The sequence below is a fragment of the Pteronotus mesoamericanus genome, unplaced genomic scaffold, assembly GCF_021234165.1.
Source record: "Pteronotus mesoamericanus isolate MK-2021 breed Mesoamerican mustached bat unplaced genomic scaffold, CSHL_Meso_final scaffold_651, whole genome shotgun sequence".
Classification (NCBI taxonomy): Eukaryota; Metazoa; Chordata; class Mammalia; order Chiroptera; family Mormoopidae; genus Pteronotus; species Pteronotus mesoamericanus.
Window position 1 is genome coordinate 5,225,161 of NW_026555325.1, and position 21,856 is coordinate 5,247,016.

The window sequence follows — 21,856 nt, forward strand, 5'->3', positions numbered from 1 at the left end:
AACTTACAGCTATTGGTGTCATTGGCAACAGCTATGATTCCCATAGGTTGATGTGGAATATCAGAACGAAGAATTTTTGTATCTCCTCCGGTGTACTTGCTAGAACGCAGGATAGCTCTTCTTCCCCAGTCTGACCAGAAGATATAATTGTCATAAACAGCCAAACTGAGGAAAGTCCCTGGCCCAGATTTGACAATAACCTGAAATACATTAAAATGCATATTTCAAGATAAAGTTATTCCTAATCCACATCTATTTTTGCTTCAAAAACCAAGGAATTAAGATAAATTGGAATTTAATCAATGGAAATCATCAGACAATAATGCATTTTACTAAGTGTAATATTATACTATTCTTTAAAGTTATTTTAAATATGTTAATTATCCTTATCTTTCACAATGTGTTTATTTAATATTTTAGTATATTTCTATTTAGACTGAGCTAATATGAAAGAAGAGATGATTAAAAAGGTCACAAACTAATGATCTCAGCTATCACTTTAAGAAACTAAAAAAAAATAAGTTAAACCCAAAGTAAAATGAAAAAAATGATTAAAGAAGAATCAATGAAATAAAAAACAAAAGTAAAGAAAAATCAACAAAACGAAAAATAAAGGTTGAGAACACTACAATGGATAACTCGTGATGATCAAGTGGGATTTATCCTAGGAATACAGAGTTATGTGACATTTTAAAAGTCCAACAGTGTAATGCACCATTTTAACAGCCAAAAAAGGAAAACTTATATGAAGATCTTAATAAAAGCAGAGAAATTATTTGATAGCCACTACTATCCAGTCTCTAAAAAAAAAAACAAAACGCAAAACAAATAAAACTAGAAACAAGAAAGAAACAATCATTCTTAGTATTTCTAATCAACATTGTCCTAGAGTTTCTAGCCAGTACAACCAAAAAAGTAAACAAAAATAAATGCATCCAGATTAGAGGGAAAATGTGAAAGTATATTTATCTGCAGGTGACATAATCCTCTGTATAAAGAAGTCAATGGAATCTTCCAAAAGAAAACTGCTTAAACTAATACATTTAGTAAGGCTACAGGACGCAAGATTGCTATAAGAATTTCTACAGGGTAGTAATAAACAACTGAAAATTTAAAATTTTACAATAGCATCAACATGAAATACCTAGTAATAACATAAAAAAATTTATAAGAACCTGAAAACTACAAAATATTGTTAAGAGAAATTAACAAAATCCTAAACAGGATTATGATCTATTTAGGGGTTTGAAGATTCAGTATTGTTAAGATGTCATCTTTCTTCAGATAAATTATATCTAATCTAAATAATAATCTTGCAGCCATTTTCAAGAAATTGACAAGCTAATCCATAATTTATGTGAAATTACAAAAACCTAGAATAGCAAAAACAATGACAAAAAGAAGTTGTAATACTAACACTACCTTGTTTCAAGACATATGAATTTACAGTTATTAAGACAATGTGGTTTTGGCAAATAATAGAGAACACAGAACAGAGAGTTCACAAACAGGCCCACATGTATATGGATAACTAATTTTTCACAAAAGTGCATAGGTGATTGAAACAAATAGGATATTTTTTCAATAAATGGTACTTCAACAATTGAACATGCACATGAAATAAAACTACCATTCATATACAAAAATTGGCTAAAAATAGACCATAGCCCAAATATAAAATCTTAAACTAGAAAACTTTCTAAACAAAAACATGGAAGAAAATCTTTACAACCCTTAGTTAGGCAAAGATTTCTTAACATAATGAATCTAAAAATGTGATCCATTAGTCAAATCAAAGAACATATATGAAGGACACATGGACAGAGCCAAGGTGGGGAGGGATTGAGGGTAGGAGGTAGGGGTGGGAGTGGCAGGAGAAAGTGGTGGTGGGTAAATGGAAACAAATGTTTTCAAACAATAAAAATTTTAAAAATAAATAAAAAATAAAAATGCATAACAGAGAATAAAAAAGAGTGATACATTGAACTTAATCAAAATATAAACTTACTTTTCAAATGACACTGCTAAGGCAATAAAAAGATAAACCACAAACTATATGAAATATTGGCCATACCGTTCTGATTGCAATAACTTTGTGGAGTAGTTTAATATCATGGATGAACCTAGAGGGTATTATTCTAAATGAAATAATCAGACAGAGAAAGACAAATAGGATGTGATCTTACATGGAGAATCTGAAAAACAGAATAAATAATGTACAAACAGGAAAGAAACAAACTCATAGATACAGAGAATAAATTATTGGTTGGCAGATGGATGGGGAGTAAATCCATTTTTTAATGAGTAAAATGGTAAGAATGGTTAAGAAGTACAAACTGCCAATTATAACAATAGTACAAGAATATAAACTACAGAGTAGGGAATGTAGTCAATAATGTAACAACTATGTATGTTGTCAGGTGGGTACTAGTCTTCTCAGGTTGGTAATTATGTAAGGTATATAAATGTCCAATCCTATGTTGTGCACCTAAAACTACTATAATATTGTATGTTATTTATAATTGAAAAATAGTTTAAATAAAGAAATAAATTTTAAATAAAATTTTAAATTGGTTTAATTAAATTTTGTTACTACAGAGAAAAAATAGAACTGCCATAAGATCCAGCCATTTCATGTCTGGGAATATATCCAGAGAAAATGAAAACCTAACTTAAAAAGTTATCAACACTTCTATATTTATAAACATTATTTGCAATGGTTGTAAAAAATAATGACATGCTACCATTTGCAAAAATATGGATGGACTTTGAAGGCATTATGCTAAATAAAGTTAAAGAAAGAAGTACTGTATGATCGCATTTAAATATGCAATCTAAAACAAATGAAGAATATCCAAACACATAGAAAAAGATATTGGACTTGGTTATCAGAGGTAGATGGTGAGGGAATGGGAGGACTGGAAGGTAATCAGAGGTACAAAATTCCCGTTATAAGGTAGACAAATAAGTACTAGGGGTATAATGTAGAACACGATAACTACAGCTAACACTGCAGATGATATATATAAAAAAAGTTTTTAAGAGAGTTAAAAATCACAAAAAATCACTTTCCTTTTTTTTTACTGTGTCTATATAAGAAAATGGAAGTTAGCTGAACCTATTGAATAATCATTTTGGAATATACAAGGTGGGTCAAAAATAGGTTCACAGTTGAGTATATGCAAAACAGTGTTTTTTCTTCATTGTATTAATTATTGTATTATTTCCACATGAACAACTGTAAGCCTTCTTTTTGTTTTATAAACAATTTTTTAAGTTAAAAATCAAAAAGTTATAATCAGTTTTGTTTTTAAATATAAATAAACAAAAATGAATTAAAAAATTACAACAAAATATTTTTTCCTGAAAATTTGGGCCAAAGACATGGGTGCACACTATACACAGGAGCATATTATACACAGCAAAATATGGTACACCAAACATACACATAAGGTCTCCACATAAGCTATTCGTTGTGCCTGAAGATCTTCCCCATGACCATTTAGCTCAGCCCTGCAAGAACTGGCTCATATATCACTTTTTCAATGAGATTTCTCTTGAATTTCCTACTATTAAACTGTCTCTATTTACTGCATCACACGCAATTCCCTTATGCTGCTCTACTCTGTACCTGATAGGTTGATTGCTTATTGTTTGTCTTCTGTTAGAACTTGAGCTTCCTGAAAGTAGGGATCTTTATTTGTCTTGTTCACTGATGAATGTTGAGCACAGCAGAATAGCTGGCACATATTAATTAGGCAGTTAATATTTGTTGAGTAAAATAATGAAGTAGTTAGCTATCAAGAAAAAGCAAATCAAAGCCACAATGAAATATTACTGGAGAGATATTCGAATGGCTTTAAACACAAGACAAAAGAAAACAAGTGTCAATGACGTGGAGAAATAGAATCCTGACGCACAGGAGTGAGAATGTGAAATGGTGCAGCCACACTGGCAAGCAGTCTATGAATTCTTCAGATCGTTAAATATAGTTTCTATATGATTCATCAAGTTCATTCTTTGGTAAAGAAAAATAAAAACATATGCCCCCCTAAAATGTTTGCATGAATGTGCATTGCAGCACCATTCTTAATAGAAAAAAAGCAGAAATGAACCAAATATCCATCAGTTGATAATTGGTGAGTAGATAAATAAAATGTGGTATGTCTATATGATGTAATATTCTTTGTAAATAAAAAGTAATGAAATACCAATGCATGTTATGACATTACTGAACCTTGAAAACATCATGCAAAGGAAAGAGGCTAATCACAAAGGACCACATATTGAATGATTCTATTTATAAGAAATACCCAGAATAGAAAAATCTGTAGAGACAGCAATTATATTCATGCTTGTCTAACAATGGGGAATGGGAAGTTGAGGACTGATGGCAAAGAGTACAATGTGTGTTTTAAATGTAATGAAAATGTTCTGAAGTTTATTGTGAAAATGAATTTACAACACTATAAATGTACAAAAAGCAATTTTATTGTACACTTTAAATAGGCGGGTTGTATGGTATATGAACTAAATTTTAATAAATATGTTTTTTTAAGGAAAAAAAGTGGTGAAGATATGGTTTGATTCTAGTTCCAAAATCAATACTCTGAAGCACTACACCATACTATCTCCATTAAAAAAAAATGAGTAAAACACGATCTTTGTTTTTAAAGAACTAAGAACATAGGCATCAACTTTAAAAATAATACATTTTATGGTTTTTAATAGATCTAGCTATAATGTCCAGGTGGTACAAGAAGAGTTGAAGGTGTTAAACAATACTATAGTATGCAATATGTAAATCCAGACTGTGAAACTCTGCAAGATGAATGACCTGGTTTCTTAGAACAGAAAAAATTACAAATAACAGAGAGAAAGAAGCTTTACATTAAAGAGATTTAGGATACATATTAGTTATTTGTAATATATGGAAATTATCTGGATTTCAATTCAAAGAAAGGCACAGGTGTCAGGCTTGTGTATATAGAATAGTCTAAGGAATCAAAAAAAATTAGCAGAACTAATAAGTGAGCTGAGTAAGTTTAGAGAATAGAAAGAATAATTGGATTTTTATGTTCTAACAATGAGAATTTGAAAACAAAAATTAAATATGATGAAAATTATAATAGAAACAAAACATATTACCTATTCTAGGATAGAAAAAGTTCAAGATGGAGATGGAAAATCTCATGGAGCCATAAAGTAAGAACTTGTTCAAAACATTACGAGGTATGTCAAATCAACACAGGTGTGTACTTAACAGGCCTTTCAATGTCTGTGCATGGGACAATTTGAGTAACATGATAATAGTAATAGGTTACAAGGCACGGGACAAATCAATATATTTCTATAAAATCATAATGACATAGTTGAATAAATAAATAATAAATAAATAAATGGGAGGAGAGCAAGAGAATGTTCTTCCTTGCAAGAGATTTCCGATTAACAAATGTAGAAGGACTTGAAATAGAATATTATCACTTGATACATACTACAATAAATTATTGTTTTAGACAAGAATCATAAACAAATGTTAAAAATCAAAGACTCTTTCCAGTAGGATATTTATTAATTTCATAATGAAAAAGTAATATTCTACTTTAGTCACATCACTTTAACCAAGTAATCAAAGATGTCATCACCATTAATGTACATATCAATATTATGAACCTGTTGACATAATATACTAAAAAGGGCACAACATCAGTATTGTAGTTTCCAAAAACTTTAACTAGAATTTAGTCATGAGGAAACATCTAATCCACTCAAATTGAGGGACATTCTAAAAAAACAATAGGCCAATACTCTCAAAGGTATCAAGATAAAAAAAAAAAAGAAAAAACTGGGGCAGTGTCTCAGATTAAAGCAATTAATAAAATATAACAACTATTTGCAATAAGTAATTTGGGATTGAAATTTGGCACAGTAAAAAATGAACTTTATTGGTGAAATTAAAGAAATTTGAGAAATATATAATATTAATAATCATATGTCAATCATAATTAATGTATTATTGGTGAAAGGTATAAAGAAAATCCTTATACTATTTGTAAGACTAAAATTATTTCAAATTTAAAAGTTAAAAATACATAATAATGAATGACATACTCAAGTAATATATAACATAATATATACAAGACCTATGCAGTAAAACCTGACAAACATAAATGAGAGAATGAAAGAAGACCTAAATAATGTAAACCAGCAATTTTCATCCTTTTTCATTTCATGGCACACATAAACTAATTACTAAAATTCTGTGGCACACCAAAAATATATAGCATATTAAAGGACACATCTGGAAAGCTGACAAATATTCTATTGAAATCCTCCCCTAAAATCTCCCCTAAAATTCTTGCCTTTAGAAATCCTTAACACAAAAGACCAAACACATGCTCTGTCTCTTGAGCAAGCATGAACCTGCCCCTCTTCCTATCTCAGGTTTGTATCTTTGCCATCTTTCTCCTAAGCACTAGGGTTTCCATGAGACTTGGGGCAGTAGGCAGCAGCAGATCATCCCTGAACCTGTCTCCAAAGACTTTCCTTTTGCCTCTGTAACTTGTTTCTTGAGTCCATGCAGCCCAGCTGGCTCAATTCTGCTTCTGTGACTTTCTTTCTAAAGTGCATCCTTGCCTAGGTTCAACTCTTCCTCTCAGTTTCAAAGGGCCAAGGCAGTTCTGACTAGGCTCACTCCTGTTGCTATGATTTGCTTCTATAGTCTTAAGTTCTTCCTTTGTTTCACTGCCCCAGCTTTAATAAATGTACTCTCAAAAATCACCTGGACTCATACTGTGAATTTTTTATTGCATGGAGCCAAGAACCCATACATTCCAGACCATGCTGGGGCAGGCTTGCTCGGTCCCCATCTCTTTTCAGTGACAATATAATTAACATATCTTATAAAGAAATTGTTTTATAAATATATTTTTTTGAATTAAATGTTAAGATCTATACTAATACCCACGGCATAATTTAAGTCATGTAATAATAAAATATTTAAAAACAAGAATTTAAGAACCTTCTACTTAATATCAATAGCAGTAATAATTTCCTTGACCCTTAAAATACATATATTTTAATATTAGAACCTCAAAAAATGATAAAATGATGTCAGCTTATTACATGCCACACTATATGTGAAAAGTTTACTTATTTATATTTTTTATTTTAATTATGTCACAGTATATTTACTTTAAAAAATCAATTTTCAAATAAAATTCTGCACTTTTTAAAAAAAGTAGTAAATAATGAAACTTAAAGTTAAAAATAATGACCAGCATTAGTGTCTTCACTAAGATAATTACTTCTCAGTGTTTATGGCCCAAAAGTTAAGGAGCATTTTTTATGAGATCAGAGGATTTAAGGTTTTACAAAATAAGAACAACAAGCACAAATCACTTAACATTTGTTAATTGAAGGAAAATAATATTGAGTCAAGTTTGTTTAAATATCTAAATAAAAATTATAGAATCAACTGTGTTCTTATTCTGTTTCAAGTTGGGTATTTTTAGATTTGATAAAGGTCACTCCATAGAAGAAAGGGTAGAGAATGAGAAGCATATCTCTCAACCATGGCACAGTTGTCTTTAAGGAAAAAAGACAACAGAATCTACATGAAACCACTAAGTTAAGTACTTCCAAATCAGTGTGTAGTTGGAAAGCCATCTTTTTTTTTAAGAAATGTAAATATATAACAGTTTTTTTTAAATTTGTTGACATTATTACAGATGTCCCCATTTCCCCGTTTTTGCTCACATTCACCCAGCAACCCGCCCCACTAACCTTCACCACACTGTTATCAGCGTCCCTGGTCTATGTTTATATGTTCTTTAACTATCTCATTAACCAACTGCTATTAAATGATAACCCAATTGACAAGTTCTTATTCCTGTGATTTGTTTTTGAAGCATGCATTTCAACTGAGAGGCTTTTGGTCTAACAAATTCTCACACTTGCAGTATTTAGCCCAAGGACAGATTAAAGTGAAAATAATTAAGTTACACATTTTAAACAGATTTACTACTAATGCCTCTTATAGCCTATAAATAAGATCTTTTATAATAGAAAAAAAGGAAAAAAGTGGTGATAAAGGGATTGATTACCATTTTTGTAGTAATTTTAAAATTCAATGCTTTACTCTCTCTACATGTTAATATATACTTATCTACATTTCAAATTCTGACATATTTTATCTCCTGTCTTGTGATTGATTTAATTAAGGGTTTTAAAAGTATATACTTCTGTCCTTCGTTATCTGGAGGCAATTAGGTTCCAAAATCCCCGGTGGATGCCTAGAACTGCAGAAAATACCAAACCATGTATAATCTATGTATTTTTCTACACATACATATAAACATTTTATAAAGTTTAATTTAATTTATAAAATAGGCACAGTAAGAAATTAACAATAACTAATAATAAAATAGTAAATTATAACAATAAAATAAGGGTTACTTGAACGAGCAACAGTTGATATGATCAGCCAGAAGGCTACTAAGTGACTAATAGTCAGGGATAGTCCAGACAGAAGGGATAGTCCAGACAGATAGTCCAGACAGATAGTCCAGGAATAAAGTATGATGGCATGAGATGTTAGCATGCTACCCATTATGACACACAGCTTAAAACATATGAATTGTTTAATAAATCATTGATTTGTAGAATTTTTCTTTTAATAATTCCAGGCTGTGGTTTACAGTGGGTAACTTAAACTACAAGCAGTGAAACCGCAGATAAGGGAGGATTAGAGTGACATTCAAATAATCTAAAATGTGCTGCTCTGCTCTAATTTAACATTGCCCCAAGTCATTTCTTTTTCTTTAGTATCATTTGTTCTGCATTTTAGGCTATTTAACAAAATTCATGTTAAAGATAAATGTTTGGAGACACACTGCTTGAAGTAACATGTTTGTATACCCTTCATGTGCTCTTGCACTTTGGTTAACTGTTTAAGCCTTATTTAACTATTTCTATACACTAATATCAGCTTTTTTACCACTCTACTCAATATAGCATAAATGGTATGAACACCAGCACAATGTTATATTTTTTCCATTTGCTTAGTAAAAAAAAAAAAAAAAAAAGCAGCATAACTTAATAACAAGAAGGTGTCAATGAATTATGAATAACTTCTGTGTAAATGAAGGTAATATAATCAGCTCCCTTGTACCAGGCAGGTATTATGTTTTTCCACAAGGATTCATTTTAATTAATTTAAGTTGAATCACTAAGCATTACAATTCGGAAGCTGCCAAAAAGATGACAAAAAAATAAGCACTTACAATTGTTCAAGGACATGCTCTGAGCTATTCAGTATATAAATTACCTTGTGGCATTCATGTTAGATAATAAAAATTTCTCCCTCTAACTGAGTTTGGATAACTATCTGGTAGCTTTAATATCACCCACATGTTAACAGCAATCTTAAGTTCGGGGCAGGCAGGGCAGGGGGAGGTGTGTCTGGGGAGGAAGAGGGAGTGTGCAAAAAAAGAAATAAGAGAAAGAACTCATGGACACGGACAACAGTGTGGTGATTGTGGTGGGGGTCGGGGTGGGTGGAGGTGAAAGAGGGGATGGGGGATAAATGGTAATGGAAAAAATAAAAGAAAAAAGAAAAAGAAAAAATGAATAATTAAATTAGCAATATTTCTCAATGAAAACATTTAAGACATTAGATAGATAAGAAAAAAAACATTCACAGATGATTAGGTAATAGCTTGTACATAAATAAAATATAACCTTCTCTAAATAACCCTGGCATATTATCATAGTATTATATTTTGTAACTTAACCTTCCGTTTTTCACCTTAGCACTGATGCTTAGCTATGGATGAACAAGTGATATATTTGTCCTTGGGATATTTTCATAACAGAACATTGCTGATCCTCTCAAGGAAAATAAAAAAGTGCAGAACTAAGCATATAGATTTTGGGAAATGTAGGCAGGGACTATCTCTGCAACTATAGGCAAATTATAAATCTCTTGTCTGAATAATCACTAAGAACACTTCTGACTCTAATAGCTATATTATCAAAACTAAATGCTAACTCTTTACGGGTAGACATAAAGCTTTATAATCTCTCTGGTGTGAGTAGTCCATATGGACATAATTGAATTAAGTAAATTAATGCATGCGTTTTTGTATGTGACTGTATGTGTATGATTCTCTTATTTTTGATTCATGTAAGGTATGTTTTCCAACAGATTAACTGCATTTATGTTAACCATACCAAAACTTCTCTTGTTCAAGCATACCTTATGTTCAGCTCCAAATATTTAATAATTGTTTACTTTCAATATATGTGTGAATATCAAGAAGAAAGGAAAGGAAACAGGAAAGGAAAAAACATCCCAAAGAAAAGACTACAGTAATGAAAGAGTGGGTTCAGCATAGCAGAAGGGAACATGAGAGAAGGCACAACATGAACAAGACTTGGTCTTGGTACTCTTGATCTCTTGAAATGCAGTCTCTCTGCAAAAGCAACAATATGTGTATATTTCCAAGTCTCCACACCTCTTATTCTACAGATGACCAGGGGAAATGATTCATCATCTTATAATTCAGGATTTAAAAGAGATGGACCCATAGCTTTTTGTTGCAGTCTCTTGAGCATTTGTGCTAATAGCTCTAGCTCAAATGTTTAGGGCACAATTCCTAACTGTAAACTTAGCTCCACAAAACAATTGCATTATAAGTTTTCCAGAAAACACATTGACTACTAAAACTTTCTCTCCTACTCCCTTTGGAAAAACTTTTACTTTCTTTGTGAAGATCTGAGGCAGAGAAACAAAATAAGGAAGCATGCAAGACAATTCAACATTGTTACAGAAGGAAGTATTCCATTTCCAGACAGTGATTACTCAGATTTGTGTAGTTTCATAAAACATAACCATGCCATCTAAAGATACAAGACTGTCAAAATCAAGTCACTCTTGAGGTCAAATATTCAGAACATTTTTTTTGCCATTTATATTCTAAGATCAATCCATTCTTCACTAAACAAACCCTTCCCACTTTCTGCCCCAGAATCTCCCAAGTGTTGAATAAGACATCTATTATGCCATCCTTAATTATGATTTAGTTTGCCTGTGGCATTTCACATATAATATTTTGGGTCTATAATACAATACGGACCCAAGAAGTGAGTAGTAGCTACAGGGAATGAAGTGGTTTAGACCAGTTCAGTTTTTGATGGATATTTACCCCAATAGTTGTGTTTCTTTTTTTTATTATAATGTTTTATTTGTTATTCTACAACATATTTTACAGTAAATGATTTACTTTAACAATATGTTTCCAGAAGCAGTTTTCCTTTTTTTGGGGGGGGTTCTTTTTTTAATTAATTAATTTATTTTTTCAAATACTTTTGTCTCTGCCTTCCCCCCACCAATTTCCCTTGCTCTTTACCTCCCTCTCTCCCTCTGTCAACTCTTCCCCTTTGGTTCTGTCCATGAGTCCTTGTTGTATGTTCCTTGACTTTCCCCTTCCCCTCCTTTTCCCCCACCTCCCCCTTCCCTCTTGTCTCTGTTGGTTTCTTTTCCTTTCAGTGTTGCTGGTCTTATTTTCCTTACATCTTTGTATCGTTGGTTAGGTTCCGCTTATAGGAGAGATCATATGGTATTTGTCTTTCGCCCCCTGGCTTATTTTGCTTAGCATAATGCTCTCGAGTTCCATCCATGCTGTTGTGAAGTTTAGTAGTTCTTTTTCTCTTTCTGCTTTGTAGTATTCCATCGTATATATGTACCATATTTTTTGATCTTATCACCTAATGATGGGCATTTAGGTGCTTCCATCACTTGGCTATTGTAAATTGTGCTGCTATGAACATTGGGTGCATAGGTTCTTTTAAATTGGCGTTTTGGGATTCTTAGGGTATAGTCCCAGCAGGGGAATCACTGGATCAAAAGGCAGCTCCATTTCAAATTTTTGAGGAAATTCCACACTGCTTTCCACAATGCCTGCACCAGTCTCCATTCCCACCAACAGTGGACTAGGGTTCCCTTTTCTCCACAGCCTCGCCAGCATCTGTTGTTTGTTGATCTGTTTATGATGGCCATTCTGACCGGTGTGAGGTGGTACCTCATGGTGGTTTTGATCTGCATTTCTCTAATGGCAAGTGATGCTGAGCATCCTTTCAAATGGCTCTAGGCCCTCTGTATCTCTTCCTTGGAAAAGCGTCTGCCCAGGTCCTTTGCCCATTTTTTGATTGAATCGTTTGTCTTGGATTGGAGTCATGTGAGTTCTTTACATATTTTGGAGGTCAAACCTCTATCGGATATCATTAGCAAATATATTTTCCCATAGACTTGGCTCCCTTTTCATTTTGCTGATGTTTTCTTTAGCCGTGCAGAAGCTTCTTATTGTGATGAGGTCCCACTTGTCTATTCTTTCTTTTATGTCCCTTGCTTTAGGAGACATAACAATGAAAAAATTGCTGCGTGGGATATCTGAGAGTTTCCTGCCAATGTTCTCCTCTAGGACTTTGATAGTGTTGCGACATATATTTAAGTCTTTTACCCATCTTGAGTTTATTTTTGTGTATGGTGTCAGCTGATGATCCAATTTCAATTTTTTGCATGTAGCCATCCAGCTCTCCCAATGCCATTTGTTGAAGAGGCTATTATTCTTCCATTTTATGCTTCTGCCCCTTTTGTCAAATATTAGATGCCCATATAGACCTGGGCTTATTTCTGGACTTTCTATTCTGTTCCACTGGTCTATGGGTCTGTTCTTGTGCCAGTACCAGACTGTTTTGAGTATAGTGGCTTTGTAGTAGAATTTGATGTCCGGTATTGTGATTCCTCCTACTTTGTGTTTCTTTCTCAAAATTGCTGCAGCTATTCGGGGTCATATGGTTCCATGTAAATTTTTGAAATGCCTGTTCTATTTCTACCCAATGAAATATGTCATTGGTATCTTAATGGGGATTGTGTTGAATCTATAAATTGCTTTGGGGAGTATGGACATTTTGATGATATTAATTCTTCCAATCCATGAGCATGGTATATGCTTCCATTTATTTGTGTCTTCCTTAATTTCTTTCTTCAATGTTCTATAGTTTTCTGCGTACAGGTCTTTTACCTCTTTCATTACATTTATTCCTAGGTACTTTATTTTTCTTGTTGCTATATCGAATGGTATTTCTTTTTTTTTGGATTTCTTCTTCTATTTCATTGCTGGTGTACAAAAATGCCTTTGATTTCTGAATACTGACTTTGTATCCTGCTGTTTCGCCAAATTCACGTATGATGTTAAGGAGTTTTTTGGTAGAGTCTACAGGGTTTTTATGTACACTATCATGTCATCTGCAAACAATAATAGCTTTATTTCCTCATTTCCTATTTGGATGCTTTTACTTCTTTTTCTTGTCTGATCACTGTGGCTAGGACTTCCAATACGATGTTGAAAAGAAGTGGTGAAAGCGGACATCCTTGTCATGTTCCCGATCTTAGTGGGAAAGCTTTCAGTTTTTGCCCATTGAGTATGATGTTGGCTGTACGTTTTTCATATATAGCCTTTATTACGTTGAGGAATGTCCCATTTATTTCCATTTTACTGAGTGTTTTGATCATAAATGGGTGCTGTAGCTTATCAAATACTTTTTCTGCATCTATCGAGATGATCACGTGGTTTTTGCCTTTTTGTTTATTTATGTGATGTATTACATTTACTGAGTTGCGTATATTGAGCCATCCCTGCATCCCTGGGATGAATCCCACTTGATCATGGTGGATAATCTTTTTAATGTATTACTGGGTGCGGTTTGTCAATATTTTGTTGAGGATTTTAGTATCTATGTTCATCAGCAAAATTGGCCTGTAGTTTTCTTTCTTTGTAAGGTCATTATCTGGTTTTGGAATTAGGGTGATACTGGCCTCATAAAAAGAGTCTGGGAGTCTTCCCTCCTCTTGGATTTTTTGAAATAGTCTGAGAAGGACAAGGGTTAGCTCTTCCTTAAATGTTTTGTAAAATTCTCCTGTGAAACCGTCCGGCCCTGGGGTTTTGGGTGCCGGGAGTTTCTTGATTACTGCTTCAATTTCCCCAGCTGTTATCGGTCTGTTCAAGCTCTCTATTTATTCCTCCTTTAGTGTTGGAAGATTATACTTTCCTAGAAATTTGTCCATTTCATCAAGGTTTTCAAATTTCTTGGCATATAATTGTTTATAGTAGTTTCTGACAATCCTTTGTATTTCTGTGGTATCAGTTGTTATTTCTCCTCATTCATTTCTGATATTATTAATTGGGGTCCTCTCCCTTTTTGTCTTGATGAATCTGCTTAAAGGCTTGTAAATTTTATTTATCTTTTCAAAGAACCAGCTCCTGGATTGGTTGATCCTTTGAATTGTTCTTTTCATCTCTATGCCATTCAGTTCTGCTCTAATCTTGACTATTTCCTTCATTCTACTTGCTCTGGGATTTATATGTTGTTGTTTCTCCAGTTCTTGAAGTTGTAGTGTTAGGTCGTTTATTTGAAATGTTTTTATCTTTTTTAGGTAAGCCTGTATTGCTATGAACTTCCCTCTCAGGACTGCCTTTGCTGTGTCCCATAGGTTTAGGACTGTTGTATGTTCATTTTCACTTGTTTCCAGAAATTTTTGATTTCTTCTCTTATCTCATTATTGACCCATTCATTGTTTAATAGTCTACTGTTCAGTCTCCATGAGTTTGCAAGTTTTTGAAGTTTCTCTTTGAGGTTGATTTCGAGTTTCAAGGCCTTGTGGTCTGAGAAAAAGTTTGGCATTATTTCAATTTTCCTGAATTTGCTGAGGTTTGCTTTGTGTCCTATCATGTGGTCTATCTTTGAAAAACTGCCATGAGCATTTGAAAAGAATGTGTATTTTTCTTCTTTTGGATGTAAGATTCTATATATGTCACTGAAGTCTATTTGATTCAGTTCCACAATATCTTTATTGATGTCTTGTTTGGAAGATCCGTCCATTTTTGACAGTGGGATGTTGAAATCCCCACTATCAGTGTGTTGCTGTCTATATCTTTTTTGAAGTCATCCAACAATTTCCTTATAAACTTGGAGGCTCCTATATTGGGAGCATATAAGTTTACAATGTTGATGTCTTCTTGATAGATTCTTCCTGTAAGTATTATCAAGTGCCCCTCTGGGTCTCTCTTTATGGCCTTTGTTTTGAAATCTACTTTGTCTGATACAAGTATGGCAACCCTGGCCCTTTTCTTTTGCCCATTTGCTTGGAATATTTTTTTTCCATCTGTTTACTTTCAACCTGTGTAGGTCTTTGGCTCTGAGGTGGGTCTCTTATAGGCAACATATGTGTGGGTCATGTTTTCTTATCTATTCAGCTACCCTGTGTCTTTTGATTGGGGCATTTAGTCCATTCACATTGAGAGTTATTACTGATAGAAACTTACTCATCTTTTCTCTTTGTACCTGTGTTTTTCTCTTTCTCACTCTTTCCCTTCATCTTCTTAATCCAGTCCCTTTAGCATATCTTGGAGTGCTGGTTTGATAGAAATGTATTCTTATAGTAGTCTTTTTCCTGGGAACCTCCTTATTTCACCTTCTATTTTAATTGAGAGCCTAGCTGGGTAGAGCATTCTTGGTTGTAGGCCCTTGCTTTTCATGACTTGGAATATTTGTTGCCATTCCCTTCTGGCTTGTAGTGTTTCTGTTGAGAAGTCAGCTCCTAGGCTATTGGGGCCCCCTTGTATGTTATTTTCTCCCTCTCCCTTGCTGCCTTGAGGATTCTCTCTTTGTCTTTGATAGTTGCCATTTTAATGATGCTGTGTCTTGGAGTGGACCTCCTAGAGTCCCTCTTGAGTGGGGCCCTCTGTGCCTCCTGGATCCATGAGACCCTTTCTCTCCTCTAATTGGGGAAATTTTCCATCATTACTTTTTCAAGGGGATTCTCTATCCCTTGCTCCTCTTCTTCTCCTTCTGGTATCCCTCTTATGTGGATATTATTGCGTTTCAGGTTGTCCTGCATTTCCCTAAATGCCTCTTCATTCTTTTTAAGTCTTTTTTCCATTTCTTGTTCTTTCTGGGAGCTTCTTTCTACTTTACCCTCCATCTCACTGATTTGATCCTCAGTTTCATCCAGCCTGCTTTGGATTCCTTCTACTGTGTTCTTCAATTCAGAAATGGTATTCTTCATATCCTCTAGTGTCTTCTTCATAGTTTCTATGTACTTTTCCAGGTTGCTATAACTCGCTCTAAGATCCTGATAGTTTCTCTGCAGTTTCTCATAGTTCTCTTTGAGCTGGCTGAGCTCATTGAGCTTCCTTAAAGTCATTGTTTTGAATTCAATATCTGATAGTTCCCTTGCCTCTATTTCATTTAGCTCTCTCTGTGGGGAGTCCCCTTTTCCACTCATTTGGGGGGAACTTCTTTTTCTTCCCATTTTTGCGAGAATCTGTTTAGTAATTTATTTATTTATTTATTTATTTATTTATTTATTTTCATTTCTGCTTCAATTGGGCTGTCTAGATTTCCTAACTTTGTGAATTAAACTTCCATGGTAGTAGGCAGGTCATTTTATTTGTTTGTTTGTTTCTTTGTTTTTTCTTTAGTTTTCTTTCTGGGCCTGCCTCTGTTGATGTCAGTTGTTGACCCTATATTACCTTGGGTCGTTTGAGCTTTCAAGGAGTCTGCTGTCTGTGTCTGACTCCTGCTTTGGGCAGCTCTGTGACCCGTTGGGCCAGGGATCCACTATTTCTGTGGATCGCTCTGCACTCTCCTGCTGGCTCCTTGAGCGCGCTCCCAGGCGGACAGTATCTCCAGCCTGCCTGGGCGCTTATTCGCCCAACCTCACGCACTCAGCTAGCACCTGCGCTAGGTGGGCGCCCTGGGACTGGTCAGTTTAGGATCTTCTATTGCGTGCTTTCCCCGCCTTTGGCTTTTTGGGTGCGTTGCCTGCCCTCACCAAATGGAGACTACGGAAAATGGGAGGAAGTCAGCTCCAGGACTCTCCGGTTAATCCTGTCTCCAGTCTCTTCTCCAGGTACTCTGGGCAGCTCTGTGAGCCGATCTGCCCGGGATCCACTATTTCTGCGGACCGTTCTGCCCTCGCAGGCCTGCGCAGGTCAGTTTACACCTGCCCTCGCCAATCTGCGCACTCCGTCGCAGGCCCCGGCGGCGCCAACCTGCGCGAGCCCTTGTGTTTCAATTATATTATTTACTCCCCTGATTCTTTTGCTTCCAAAAGAGATCATTCACACCTCAGCATAAATCCTAAAAAATGATTTGAGTCATAACAGAATAAATGCTTTCATTTTTAATTTAGGGGAATAACATCCTATTAGGTAGCTAATTTTAAATGTCTATAATTTTAGTTTTAACGATAGCTTATAATAGCTCAGAGAAAGAATGAGGGAATGCAGAAGAAATCTGTCATTATGTATTTACACAGGTTAAAAAAACTATATTCTGAATTTACAAAACCTAATTCATATGAGTTAATGTTTTATTAAATCTTTTTAAAAGAGTCCTTTGGGGTTGACTGGAAGCAAGAAGAGCACTGGGACGTAGCAATTTAAAAGCTATTACTTGAAACATCAATACAGAGGTCTGCTTCAGAAATATCCCTCTGTATTTGTCAATTTGTTTTTTTCCTTTCTCAACTAAGCACTTGAAAATGAGGAAAGAGAAATAAAACATTTTGAAGCCCAGCTGTCTATGGGACATATGTTTATGTCAGTTATCATGCTCATGATCTATTGCAATAATAAATCAAAAGAACCACACTAGTTATGTAATTTATTACAGCAGTATATCAGCAGGGTGAGGCCTCCAGGAACTGAGCTGCAGACATGAACCTTGCATCGTTGCTTTTATTTACTTCCTTTATTTAAGTTTGATATAAGGAGATAGAGTGGGAGGATAAAACATTAGAATTGAAAGTTTCCTTTGCATAGTTTTCTAAGTGACTTTAACCATTTAAACCAAGATAATATTATTAAAAGTTCTAATGTTTAATTTACTATTTTTGTAAGTTAAAATGTAGACAAGTGTTAAATATTACTCCTTTATAATGATGACTAATTTGCTTATTTAAGCATTTTCTGTTTACTTCTATTTCCCCAAAGGCAAAATAATACACTTGAACTATACTAATATGAGGGAGTTATATTTGGTGGTTTCCCTATTTTAATATTTTAACAGGGTAGTAATTCTAAGGAGTACATAAGATTGCTCTTGAGTAAATTATTTTTAAATATTTTAGTCTTTAAATTTCAAAAATTTTTGTCATTAGCTTAACAGGTAAAGTATTTTACTATAATTTATTCTATAATGAACACTGATAATTAACTATTTCTTCTTTTCATTAAATAAATACTTATGGAGCTAGGTAAATATTGCTTCATTCACTAAATGTGTCTCATAAAGCTGGACCTGTTTGATAACATAAGGTGATCTGTTGTCAAACCCTGTTCTCCATGGTGACTCCCTATCTACCCCTATACTAAAGTCACTATTTCCCCCTCCAAAAATTCCAGGATTTAAAATTTTTAATATATTTCACATAACTCTACCACACAATGTTTGAGGACTGCCTTACTACTTGTATTATATATTGCAGGTATCACTAATTCAGTAAAACATTTTAAGTAATAACTTTTACACTATTGCTACTAAAAGTATAGAAATTTTTAGGAATAATCCTGGTTCCAAACCAGATCTAAACTGGAATATGCATTTTAAGATAATCTCAAGTTTATCTGAATGCACATTGAAGTTTGAGAAGCACTTTTTCTATGCAACGCATACTCTCAAAATAAGATCGACGCATTTAAAATACAGTCACAATGTTAATCCTTTTCAAATGAAAAAAAAATAACTTTTGGGAAAAAGGTAGCACAAATACAAGGACATTCATTTTTGTAAGGATCAAGTCCTGATAAGATGACATGTTGTATATGAAAGAATTTGGGCCTTTGTGTTTTATGAATGTGCTTTGATTTCTGACCTCGTTAGCTAATCTTTCATTACATCAACTACTTCACTGGTAAATTAAAATAATAATAATAGATGCCTTCGTGATAATTATGTCAAATGCAAAATAAAATTGTTAGTCATCCACTGAATATCAGCTATTATTAAAAACTTTTTAAGAAGCAGCTTAAACATACAAAGTATTGTTATAAAAATTTGTAAATTTTTGGAGTGTCAGAATAAATCCAGTTTATCACTGTCCCTGGTTCTGAATTAGCAGTCCTTGTGAAAGCAATATATTTCAATCTTTTGTCACTTAAAAGCTGCTGTATGAGACTTGCCTTACATAACACTTCAGGTACCCTCAGCTACACCTGGCTCTAGAACTCATGATCAATTTATTTTTCCACAGTTAATGTGATGAATATTCATGTGGGCACAGTGCCCTTCCATCAGGCCTGGACCCGGAGCCTCTGACAACCTCCCAGTATGATAGGAAATTAATGACCCATGAATCAAATTTATGACCAAGAGAAAAATGCCAGCAGAAATGTTTGTATATTTTCTTTGTCACTATTTGCCTTGAACTGTGCTAAAGTGCAATTGTAGTAGAGTCACTGAAGATGACCTCAGGAGATAAAACCGTCTATTGCATTTCATATAAAAAAGTTGCTAGCTACGTAGCATGTTTCTTCATATAGCCTCCCCCTACTTTTTAGCCTATTTTCCATTTCTTTTAGTACTGTTTTCTGGGATTGTACCCTAATAATAAATAAGAATATAAACTCCTGCCTCAGGTTGTTTTGTTTTGTTTTTTTTTACAAATCTAGACTGAGGTTAATGTTTTCACATTTTTTGATCTTATCTAGATAAAACTTTCACTATTATTTATTTTGAATTGTTCTTTAAATTGATTAATTAGCATAATGAAAAACCCAGTATCAGAATAAATAGAATGAACTCTAAAATTATATACAATGAAACTAAAATAATACTATCAAATTATAATTAAATACTATTATCCACCAAATTGTAGTCAGAGGTCCCCCTCCTCCACCCCTACTACCCTCTCACCTTACTCAGTAATGGAATGTCACAAATCTGTTAGATATATACTAGCAATTCATTTAGTCTCTCTTCCTAAATCAATCAAAATATTGAAAAAGCATTGAGTAGAATGATTTTTCATATTACATCATTAACTTTAAATTAATGTTATAGCTGTGTACCACCTGATATCAATGATAAGGGTCCTATATTTGGGGGGAAATTTGCTAGGCACAACGAAGACAGGATTATGATAATTCTTATGCAAATTCTCCTACAAATTCTAAACCAGGTGAGAAAGACCCAAACAGATTTTTAAAAAAATATATTCTCACTTAGGTAAAAGAGATCTGTGTGGGAAAAGTCCAACTATTGTTAATATGGTGAGAATGGTTTGCATGACATGACTGTAACGTGACAGCCAAAGAGAGTGGATTGGAATGCACATGTGTGAACAAAGATAACTTCAGTAGTCAGTGGGGGAGGGAGACACCATTGAGTGAGCACGTGTCCTGTGCGACCTTCACATTCAAAATGACTGAGTGAGTAGAGCAATAAATACATCAAATTTTACGTTAAGCTTGAATATTCCTCTGTGGAAACTATTCAGATGATTCAGAAGGCTTTGGGGGACCATCCAATGAGTACAGTGCAAATAAGAGTGTGACACAAATGCTTCAAAGTGGTTGAAAATCTGCTGAAAGCGATCTATGCTCTGGAAGGTCTGCAAGAAGGCCACCAGAGAATGTTGAACATCTATGGGCTGCAATCAAAGATCAGTGACTGACTGTGCAAGTATTAGATGTATTGTGACCTGAGAATTTCAAAAATTACTGTGTCTGAGATTTTGATGCAGGATCTTGGCACAAAATGTGTCACTGTAAAATTTGTTCCACAGTTTCTGCTACCAGAACAGAAGGAACAACATGCTACAGTTGCTACTGACTTCATTCAAACCATTACCAATTAACCAGATTTCCTCAAGAAGGCCACGTAATAACCAGAGATGAATCGCGGGTCTAAGGCTATGATCTGGAAATGAAGGTCCAGTTGTACCAATGGAAGTCTCCTGGTTCTCCATGCTGAAGAAGGCATGGCAAAGTCAAAGTAAGATCAAGACCATGTTAACTGTTTTGTTTTGTTTTGTTTCGTTTTTGATTAGGAAGGTATTGTACAACACCAGTAAGCTGCTCCAAGCCAAACAATTAATAAGGAGTACTACTACCTCGATGTTCTTCATCAGTCGAGAGATGCAATACAATGAAAGCTGCCACAGATATGGGCAAATTGTGACTGGCAGCTTTGTCATGACAACATGCCTGCTCATGCATCACTTTTCTTGCAGAGTTTTTTGGTGAAACATTAAATCACACAGGTAACTCAGCTCCCCTACAGCCCAGACTTAGGACCCTGTGACTTCTGACTTTTCCCAGAACCAAAATTATCTTTGAAAGAGTAGAGCTTTCAGATCATCAATGAGATTCAGCAAAATACAACGGGCAGCTGATAGCGATTGGGAGAACTGCATGTGGTCCCTAAGTGACCACTTGGAAGGGGACTGAGGTGTCATTGTCCTCTGTACAATGTTTCTTGTATCTTGTATCTTCTTCAATAAATGTCTCTTTTTTCATAGTATATGGCTGGATACTTTCTGGACAGACCTGGTATTGATTGCACCTTTTGTAAATTCTTCTTTATGTTTATAATAGATTATAATAGTAAATCCCAATTTTGACTATGCATAAAAATAAACTGGGAGCTGTAAATTTGAAACCCATGCCTTCTTCAGGAATACTGATTTAAATTGTTCTTCAGTGGGGCTCAGGCATCAGCATTAAGAAAAAACTCCCCAGGAAATTCTAATCTGTATTTGGTATTAAGAAAGCATTCTACATCTTCAAAT

At 34.2% G+C, this 21,856-nt stretch overlaps 1 protein-coding gene across 1 annotated transcript in view; it reads right to left on the minus strand.

Moving 5' to 3' along the window:
* Positions 1-21,856, minus strand: part of LRP1B (LDL receptor related protein 1B) — a 1,772,547-nt gene that overhangs the window by 300,899 nt on the left and 1,449,792 nt on the right. The window contains exon 44 of the mRNA XM_054562474.1: positions 8-200. Coding sequence (XP_054418449.1) covers positions 8-200 — 193 coding nt within the window. The remainder of the gene's footprint in view (positions 1-7; positions 201-21,856) is intronic.